Source organism: Aristolochia californica, unplaced genomic scaffold (genome assembly GCF_029961685.1).
Source record: "Aristolochia californica isolate CCGP_79_NKW_82.1479 unplaced genomic scaffold, dmAriCali1.0.hap1 SCAF_11, whole genome shotgun sequence".
Lineage (NCBI taxonomy): Eukaryota > Viridiplantae > Streptophyta > Magnoliopsida > Piperales > Aristolochiaceae > Aristolochia > Aristolochia californica.
In genome coordinates, this window is record NW_027181782.1 from 31,127,840 (window position 1) to 31,138,451 (window position 10,612).

Sequence of the window (10,612 nt, forward strand, 5' to 3'; positions counted from 1 at the left end):
AGTAGGTTGGGTCCAGTTCAAACTAGGCTGAGTTGCCTGCACGGGCGTCCATTAGCCAACGAAGCCCGACCCCCATCACTGACGAGGTACGGTTCGTAGTGACTGCGAAGTCATATGGGGCTCTACCAGGGGTGTTCAGTGAATTTGGACTTAGGTGTGTTTTTGCATTGTTAGGACTAGTCATCTGTTATAGAATTAGTTCGATTGATTTTTAAATGTTGTAGAATGTTGTTGAATAATTTTGAAGTGTTATGGAATGATTTTGCCATGTGGTGAGGAGATTCGGGTGTTATACATAACCACCACATGGTATTTTTTTTGTCTATGTTTTATTTAGTTTCCACGTGTCCCTAGGGATGGGTAGAGAATCTGATTAAGAGTAGGTTGGGTCCAGTTCAAACTAGGCTGAGTTGCCTGCATGGGCATCCATTAGCCAACGAAGCTCGACCCCCATCACTGACGAGGTACGGTTCATAGTGACTGCGAAGTTATATGGGGTTCTACCAGGGGTGGCAATCCAAGGTGAACATTTACATTACTCATGAAATTTAAGTATTACTATTGATAACTGTCGTTTATATTGTGGTATTCTATATGTATTAATCAGTCATTTTAAAATTTTATATTTTGTAGCCATTCTTAGTGGGTGGAAGTTGTGGTTAGTGCCCATTTGGTAACCCTCGTTTGAAGATTAGGGCACGTCAGTTGTTGAGTTTCTTGATGATTCACCATTCGTGTAAAGACTGGTAATAATTCTATCGTTTCCATTGTATTTTTTGTTTCATTTCAATATATAGAGTACTTAGTTGAATGCATTAAGGTTTATTTTTCCTCGTTTCATGTAGGTTCAAGATTTGATCTTCCCATCTAGAAATAATCAATCAAAAACTTGGATGGGTCCTCCGGATTTGTTTGAAGATCTTGTCTAGCAGGTAAGAACTTGTCAACTTTTGAGATAATTCACTTTTAAACAGCTACATCCAATGTCTTTTCAAATCAGGTCAAGCTGCTTCTAGAAATGCTTATAAAGAAATGTGGTCTTAATGCTTGTAAGGTTTGTCTTGTTTAAGGAAATGTGGTCTTAATGCTTGAAAGGTTTGTCTTTTAAACAGCTACATCCAATGTCTTTTCAACCCTTTTGGTTTCTATTGTAATTATAGGTCCAAATTATTTAATTCTCCATGTTGGAACTAACTTGTCCTTTTATCCTTGTTTGTGTCTTTTGGCTTTTATTATTTACATAGGCATCCATTTGATTACACGAAATGGGGTCGCATATGTCAATTTCTCATGGAATATGGTGTCTTCGACAAGAAGAAGATAGTGGAACTAGTAGAAGCTTTAGAGGAGGAGGATCTTCTAGTGGTAACTACAATACGTACTGACCTTTTGGGCCACTGGGTGTAGGATTGCACATGTTATGGTTGTGAATATTATTCCCTTGATCTGTAAAGTACTTTTGAATAATGCTAGCTTTTGTACCTTTTGTTTTAATTTTGGTGAATATGCCATGAATGATCTGAGAGAAGGTTACTAGAATAGGTTTGTAGATATAAGAGACTAGGATTACTATTTGGAAGCTTGATCAGATGACTTAGAACTCTTTTAATATTATTTAACATGCTCAGTTTGTTGTTGAGTTGTGTAAAATCATTTCATCCTTGCTCTTGTTGAATGCTGATCCATTTTTCTATGGCTGCCCACATAGGAACGTGGGCAGCCATAAATGCTGGTGGAGGGTTTCATCTCTTCTCTGCAGAAAGGGGAGGATTCTGTGTATGCAGATGTCTCACTTTGTTCGCCAAATTGTTTTTGCTGTATATGAATTATGCAGGGTGTTGATGCCCATCAAGGAGATGGGCATGAAAGGAATTTCTCAAATGACAATTAAGTCTCAACATGCCGATGAGTTTCATTGCGATAACACTGTAAAAGGTGAGTACTCTCTCTCCCTCTTTTACTTTTTTTGTAATGAAAGTCGCGCTAGTTTCATGGTCCCTCACTTTCATGCCTCAATGTGCTTTTCTTTGTTCAGAACAGAGAAGGAAGTTGTTTTGACAAAGACCGATATGTTTATCTAAATGAAGAAATTTCAGGCAAGGCCCTTTCAGGCAAGGCCCTCTTATTGATGAAACTACTTGGCAGAAGGATGACTCTGATGATGAGGAAAAGGAGCATTATGATGATGAATGAACAGCTTGAGTCTATTTAGTTCGTCCTCTATGAAGTTTGTTAGAAAAATTGGGTGTATTATAACTTGGTTCAAGAAATGTAATTTGAGTCTTTTGAAACTATGTCAAATATGTTGGGACGCCATGGCTCCCATTAACAATCTCTTGTACCTTGACCACAATTTAACATTTTTTGTTTCAATGTTTCTATCATATTTTTAAATATTCATATTTTTTTAGTTAATAAATATTTTAAATTAATAATAAAAGGTGTTGTAAAATTTTTAATTAACTAATGTATTTTTTAATAATTTATTATTTAGTAAATAAGGTCATAAAAAGTATACAAATTAATTGTATTTTTAAATTTTAAAATATATTTTTTTGTAAGTTTTTTTATTTTTAAATATTTTAAATCCATAGTGGATAAGAGTTAGATTTTTTCTATTTATAAATATTTTAAATTTCTAAATATTATTATTTTTAAATAAGGTGATAAAAGTATACAAATAAATTGTATTTGTTAACTCTAAAATAATTTTTTTGTATATTTTTTTAGTTTATAAATATTTTAAATCGATAATATATGGGTAAAACTTAAGAGTAAGATTTTTTAAATTTATAAATATTTTAAATCCATAATAAATGGGTAAGAGGTAGATTTTTTCTATTTATAAATATTTAAATTTATAAATATTATTATTTTTTAAATAAGGTAATAAAAGTATACAAATAAATTGTATTTTTAAACTCTAAAATAATTTTTTTGTATATTTTTTTAGTTTATAAATATTTTAAATCAATAATATATGGGTAAAACTTAAGAGTAAGATTTTTTAAATTTATAAATATTTTAAATCCATAATAAATGGGTAAGAGGTAGATTTTTTCTATTTATAAATATTTAAATTTATAAATATTGTTATTTTTTAAATAAGGTAATAAAAGTATACAAATAAATTGTATTTTTAAACTCTAAAATAATTTTTTTGTATATTTTTTTAGTTTATAAATATTTTAAATCAATAATATATGGGTAAAACTTAAGAGTAAGATTTTTTAAATTTATAAATATTTTAAATCCATAATAAATGGTAAGAGGTAGATTTTTTCTATTTATAAATATTTAAATTTATAAATATTGTTATTTTTTAAATAAGGTAATAAAAGTATACAAATAAATTGTATTTTTAAACTCTAAAATAATTTTTTTGTATATTTTTTTAGTTTATAAATATTTTAAATCAATAATATATGGGGAAAACTTAAGAGTAAGATTTTTTAAATTTATAAATATTTTAAATCCATAATAAATGGGTAAGATGTAGATTTTTTCTATTTATAAATATTTAAATTTATAAATATTGTTATTTTTTAAATAAGGTAATAAAAGTATACAAATAAATTGTATTTTTAAACTCTAAAATAATTTTTTTGTATATTTTTTTTAATTTATAAATATTTTAAATCGATAATATATGGGTAAAACTTTAGAGTAAGATTTTTTAAATTTATAAATATTTTAAATTCATAATAAATGGGTAAGAGCTAGATTTTTTCTATTTATAAATATTTAAATTTGTAAACATTATTATTTTTTAAATAAGGTGATAAAAAGTATATAAATAAATTGTATTTTTAAACTCTAAAATAACTTTTTGTATATTTTTTTAATTTATAAATATTTTATATCAATAATATGTGGTAAGACTTAAGAGTAAGATTTTTTTTCTTTATAAATATTTTAAATCTAATATTTTACTTATTTTATTTTATTTTTTAAAATATAAAGTAATAAAAAGTATAACGATAATTTTTTTAATTAATAAATATTTTTATTGATATTAAATGGTGTTAAATAAGTAAGAGTTATTTTTTTAATTGTTTATTTAAAAAAATTAATTTTTTATTTCAGATATTAGGTAATAAAAAGTGTATTTGATTTTTTAATTTTTTTAAAATTTATTCAAAATTTTATCATGACATGGCGGATGACATGTCAATAATAATGACGTGGCAGCCTATGTGTTCATGTACGTTGCCGCTCTGATGACGGGGTGACACGTAAGCAGTCAAAGCTTCCGTGTTGACTTTGACTGTCCACATATACAGTGGACCGGTCAAAGTTTGGTAGTTTTGTAAATATTTTCTGGTCTTCGTTATTATTATAAATAAATTCATTTAAATAGGTATTTTGGTAAATTTCCCAAGGAATTAAAACCCTTTGACTTCGTTACAATGAGTTGTCTCTCTGTCTCTCACTTTCAAGTTTGACGATGACTTTGAACGAGATAAAGACCTACGGGGTGGGGGGGATTTATATTACAAGTGGGCCCAATCTATTCCAGCTGTAACCTATCTTAGGCCGTCCAATTTAATAAAGAATAAACATAGACCGGAGACCACTTTTGTACACCGAGCCACGTTGGGCCGGCATGGTCCTATAGATAATTGCAGACTAGACACTGAGAGGAGGAACGTGGACCTTGACAAAATTAGGACCACATGAACCAACTACTATAACAACAATAAGGTGGACCCAACCTTCAAATTATTCTATAAAACCGTTACTTCTTGAAATATTACTCATATGGTTGCAAAATATTCTATTAGTAAAGTTTCTTTTTTCTCAAAATCTTCTCATGTTATCTATACAATTTATCTCTCTGGGAGAAAAAATATAGAATTTTCCCTCTTGAAGTGCCCTAATTCGCATAAAAGAATGACAATTTAGTAATTTAGGCAAAAAGAGTCGACCCCATGCAAACGAGTCGACTCCTTAAGTGGGAAAATTAAAGTAAGTCTTGCCTAAGGAGTCTATCGATAGGAATTTAGTCCAATGAACTAGCAAAAGAAACAAAAGGAGTTTCCCACTCAAAATAGCAGGTTTTGAACTAGAAAGGAGTTGATCTCATTATGTAAGAACGAAAACTATTGAAGAGAAAAGGAGTCGACCACATGGATAGAGTCGATTACATGGAACCTATTAAAGCAAGGCAAAAACCCCAGGGTGACTTATGAATAGGACCCTTCAAGAAATGTGTAGAACCATGTTAAATGAGTTTAACTTATCTCAATATTTTTGGGCTAAATCGGTTAGTACAAGTTGCTACATAATCTATAGAGTGTAGTTAGTACCTCATAGGAACTTTGCAATGACAGAGCACCCAACATCAGGTACTTTAATGGTTGTGAAGTATTATAAAAAAAATTGAGTTATTTGTGTTATGTTTATTGATTGAATTGGTATTGATGTAAATTAAAAATTAAATTAACCTTTACAATTTGATAAACCTATTCACTCCCCTTCCCTCTTCTAGGTTTATCCTTGTAGGACCTGGTAAATTTGGTCTACAAAAAGAGGGTGTCTAAGATTCACAACCTAAATCAAATACTAGTGATGTATATATTGTGGCCACAAATTCCATATAAAAGCCTTCTTTCCTCCACTCAAACTAGTAGTACTTATAGGTGAACATACTTACACAGAGATGAGGAAGATTAGCCTCAAGCAAGAGATCAATTACCTCATCTTCTGTCATTTTCAGTAATACACATCCAAAAACATGCCCATATTCAAAAAAAAAGAACCCAGCAATCAAATCCTTAGGTACTGAAAAAATGGCTCTCAGGCATAACATCATTAACCTGTCGCAATCTGCACACAAAGTCGAACTCTAGATCCATCGATTAGAAGAGGCTTTTGATTCACTGTCTTTCTTACAACAAGCTCTTCATATCCGAAAAGAGTTACACTGTGATAACCACATAAAGACAAGTAGAATTAATACTCAGAATTCTCCATGAACTCTTGACCATAATCAAAACCAAATAAAGCATGCTTGTGTTTCTTCCATCCCAGTTATGTCAATCCACATATCAAAATGTATGTTCATAGAAATGGACTCTGCAAGGAATTATCTACAAGATAGGCAAAGGGCAGACAGGATATGAGAGATTGAAGTAAATTTTCACCTTTTCCTTGCTGTAAACTGTGATGATTCCCGGACAAGGCTTTGCGCAGCTGTAGGGAAGATCTTTCTCTTAAAAAACCATAAAAGAACTCATAATATTACTGCTTCAATTCTGTCAATGATCAAAATCTATCAGAATTTGTTGGTGACACTCCTAGACAGACTCAAAACTTGTCGCAGATGTTGTTTTTACAGAAGATGGTGGCACCACAATAGTTCGCCTTCTTTCGTTTTCTGGCATGTATGGTCGAGATGCTAAATACTCAAGGGCGACCACAACATCACTAATAAGAGGCCGAAAAGTTGGTTGCTCTTGTAGGCACATTGCTGCAATAGCTATCATATGATGGAGACCTTTGTTGGAGTAGCGGCCTTCCAATGATGGATCAACTAATTTAACAAAATTCCTCCAGTCCCTTAATAAAGGGCGTGACTGTAAAAACAAAAAAATAAATTTGAACTGGGATAATACTTCAGCAGTTATGGCATCACATAGTAGTTACTGAGCAGAAAAAAAAAGATGGTAATCATGAGTATTTTCAGAATTTGTTTGAAATATTTTCCACAATAACTGAAGAGATACTTGTCATCAAGGTCACTTATAACTAGTATAATAGGAACCAGGTTAGTAGTCAAGCAAGATTTTTAAGATGATTATTTATTATTATTATTATTTTATTTATTTTACCCAAACAGCTGAGCTTGAAGTTGCAATAACATAAAGAGTTAAGAATCTCATGCTAAGGAAATTTGAGGAAAAAAAATGATAATAATTGAATCAGATAATAATTAAACACTGACATGTAATATGGTGGCATGAAATCCAGTTTGGTGTTTTTGCAGGTAAGCATTGTTGAAAGTGGTTGCAAGGCAAAACATTTGTCACAGGTAGTGGCAATGGGGCTTACCCAATTTACAAGATTCTGCTGCCCTGTTGGTCTGGTAGTGTCATATGCTTTCTTTCCAGTGATCAACTCTAACAGAACCACTCCAAAACTATATACATCAGACTTGAGAGTGAGCTTGCCACTCATAGCATATTCTGGGGCACAGTAACCATAGGTGCCCATTACCCTTGTTGATACATGAGTATTGTTTCCAACTGGGCCAAGTTTAGCAAGTCCAAAATCAGAGAGTTTAGGATTAAAGTCGTCATCCAACAAAATATTTGCTGATTTCAAGTCCCTATAGATAACAGGTGGGTTTGCTTTGACATGCAAATACTCGATCCCTCGAGCTGCACCAGCTGCTATCTTTATTCGCGTGTTCCAACAAAGTGGCTCTATGTTTGGTGGCAGATCTGAGAAAAAGTCAAAATTGAAAATAAGTAATTGTATTCATGAGATTTCATTGGCAAGAATTAGAAAATTAATAAGAAGGTGTTGAATTATTAAGGGAACAAAACCAGTATTGTATTAGTACTAAATCAGAAATGGTGTTAATCATATTCTAGAGATCTCTATAATTTTTGGATGCCTTTAAGACACAAAAAGTATGATAGTAACCTTCATTTCCTCATGCATATTAAAAATTTAAGTGCATACAGTTCACAGATATATGCCAGAAAATAAAAAGTTATGGAGGCATGAGACTAGATTGTACTCAAACATAAAACCATTTTTAAATGATATTAAGATGAACTAGTACTTGGTAGACTCAGTAGCTTGTACAACGAAAATGTAATCCTCAGCTTGCTAACTGAAGAGCAGAAACTTCAGAATGCATGACAAGAAGGACACCAGTTATCAGAGGCTTCTCAAATGCTCAGAAGAAATCTAAAAGCCATTATATTACATCAAGTTTTCAAAATCTTGCACCCTCCAAATGACTAGTTTAGAATCAAGGCATAGATTGTGAAATGTAGTCAATCTTTTTTGGCAGGAACATACAGCCAGAATATTAACAGAGTTACCAAAAAGGATAAAAATAAGAAGTAGGGGACTTGCCAAAAAGATGATCTTCTAAGCTGCCCTGTGCCATGTATTCATAAACCAAGAGCCTCTGGTCTCCCTCAGCACAGTAACCGATCAAGTTCACAAGATTATCATGGTGTAAGAGACTTAACATGAGAACCTCCACAATGAATTCCTGATTGCCCTGAACTCCTTCCCTATCCAGTTGCTTGATTGCCACTACCTGTTATTTATCAATATTCAGTACGTTTCACTCATAAATAAATTACAAAAAGCTTGGCCACACAACATGCAGTTATTGTTATTATTGTTGCTATAGTCATTATGACCATTGTTACTACTCTAACATAATCTATGCAAATTTCTCTGAGAATCGAAAAGAAAGAAAGACAGATGCTAACTTGCCTGCCCGTCGACCAATTTCCCTTTATAAACACGTCCAAATCCTCCTTCCCCAATCAAATTTACGATCCTGAAGTTTCTAGTAGCAATTGCTAGTTCTCGAAATGTAAAACTATAAGCAGCAGCAGCCTTTTTACTACTATTTGGGTTAACGTCTCTCTGAGAAGAGGCCTTTCCTTTCCCACTTTCTGCGAGATAAAAAAATTAAATTGTTTATATGCTCACACCCAAAAAAGGAGGTTCAAAACAAAGATGACTGCACTTCCAGCAGACCATTGGCCATGCACAAGCATCAAATGTGCAGTTAAAATTCGAATTGTGCAATAAATACTCAAGTATATAAAATACCAGCTTTAGACCAGATCATTTGCGTCTGATGGAAGCACAGATTTCACCAACAATTGACAAGAAAGTGAAATCGAGAAACATTAAATTTTAGTGTAGACGGAGAGAAGACAATCAAATGGATGTAAAAATTGCCAAAATTCCAAAGGTAAAGCAAAAGAAAACAAAAGCGAAAATATAAAAACAAAGCTCTTACTTGACGACGACGACTCTGGGTAAAGCCCAGAATTCTTTCTAACGCTGGTGCTATCTTTGATCTTGCTCGTGTCCTTCTGACGAGAACCAATGCAATAAAAGCAGCTCATTTGCACATGCAACGGACCAGAGCTTTACTCTAATCCAAAACACCAGGACGCAAACAAATCATGACCCAATTTCCCACCGAACTCAGACCTTACAATCTCAGTTCCGACCAAAATGCAGCTCGGGTTCGTTAGACAGACTTGGTCATTCCTCGAAAAAGATCACAGAAAACGCAAATCAAAGATCTCAAACACAACCACAGGCAGTCCCCAGAACAATTCGCGTACAAATCAATCAGAAGACGATAAAAAAACGTTTCTTTCAGAATTTCGGACGTTGTACCCAATTGGGAACGTTCACGCATCGGAGGGGGGAAATAAAAATGGGAAAAAAACGAAGCTGTTTTTCTGTTGTGAATAGACGCGAATTGTTTTTGCAGGCCAAATTTCACGGCTATTTTGTCGCCGAAGTTACCGGCTTCTTACGGGTAACCATCATCGTCGCTACCTCTGTCCTCCTACTTTCTCTTCTCTGGACTCCAACTTCTCTCCCATCGCGGTTTCCTTCTCTCCTTGTCCATGCTGGTGGCCCCTCTGCAATTACTGCTTCTGCTCTCTCTCTCTCTCTCTCTCAGCTTTGATTTATTCGTGCCTGTCGGGATGGCCGTGACTCCGTTATTCACAAGAGAATCAATTGTTCAATTACGAAATTACCCTCCTGGGCCCAGACATGTGGGACAATGGGTTAGGCTTTGGTGGCTTTCCTGACGGATAGTCATGTTGATGGCTACGAATCACACCGGACCGGGTCCACAAAAGAGTGAAAGCGAAATGGTGTTTGATTGAACATTTGGTTGCCTCGTTTTGCACCGAGCAATGAGCCTCGACTCTTATGTGTGGGCGTGGAACGGTCCGGACAATTTGTGGGGTCAAGGAGAGGAACCGGGTTCACGAAAAGGGTAGTTTTGTCTTTGGTAGTGAGCTTAAAAAAAAAAAAACAATCAAATGTGTTTGTTTCAAAGATTAGACGATGTATCCAAAGAGAGAATGATAAGAAATAATGAAAGTGTAGATGATTAAATTCATTTCTTGCTGATTGAAGTAAGAAAATGGAGAGATGGGTCCCTCCATATTTGGGGATGGCCCCACGTATTAGGGGCACTCTCTCTCACCCTCTAGTTGTTCCATATTTGATTTATCATAAGTTTTCATAAAATCCTAATATTTTCTCATATAAACCCAATGTAGGGTGGGTGGTGTCAACCCTTTTTAAGCATATTGACTAACATAGGGATGCATTGCCCTTGCCCTCCCTACCATGTAGGTGATCCCTTCCTAAAGGAGAAAATAAAAAAGGTGAGATTAAATTGGTAAACAAATGAGATTTAGAATACTTTTTCTCATTTGGGATGAAATGGGTAAATTAAATAGGTTCAAGGGAAATGGAACAAATAACAAAATACCCGATGCCCAGAGGAAGAAAGACACAACCTCCCCTACCACCATTAAAGGGTGGGAAGTCCCTCCATTCCTTAGGTAAAGTTTTTGCACATGCATGGAGCCCT

At 33.6% G+C, this 10,612-nt stretch overlaps 1 protein-coding gene across 1 annotated transcript; it reads right to left on the minus strand.

Annotated features, from left to right (window-relative positions):
* Positions 1-5,592: 5,592 nt before the first annotated feature.
* On the minus strand, positions 5,593-9,636 carry LOC137944769 (probable serine/threonine-protein kinase PBL21). Its single transcript, XM_068790515.1, has 6 exons — positions 9,002-9,636; positions 8,464-8,648; positions 8,092-8,281; positions 7,054-7,445; positions 6,147-6,578; positions 5,593-5,926 (listed from the first exon to the last, which is right to left on the minus strand). The coding sequence occupies exons 1-5, from the start codon at positions 9,108-9,110 to the stop codon at positions 6,300-6,302; spliced, it is 1,155 nt and encodes a 384-aa protein (XP_068646616.1). The 5' UTR covers positions 9,111-9,636; the 3' UTR covers positions 5,593-5,926; positions 6,147-6,299.
* Positions 9,637-10,612: the final 976 nt, after the last annotated feature.

What these genes read in the sequence shown, in the direction of transcription:
- LOC137944769 (XM_068790515.1), bottom strand. Translation starts at nt 9,110, where the DNA reads ATGAGCTGCTTTTATTGCATTGGTTCTCGTCAGAAGGACACGAGCAAG. An exon ending in CCCAGAGTCGTCGTCGTCAA is followed by an intron (nt 8,649 to 9,001) that starts GTAAGAGCTTTG and finishes TTTATCTCGCAG; the next exon opens with AAAGTGGGAAAGGAAAGGCC. An exon ending in AGCAGAATCTTGTAAATTGG is followed by an intron (nt 6,579 to 7,053) that starts GTAAGCCCCATT and finishes TTGTTTTTACAG; the next exon opens with TCACGCCCTTTATTAAGGGA.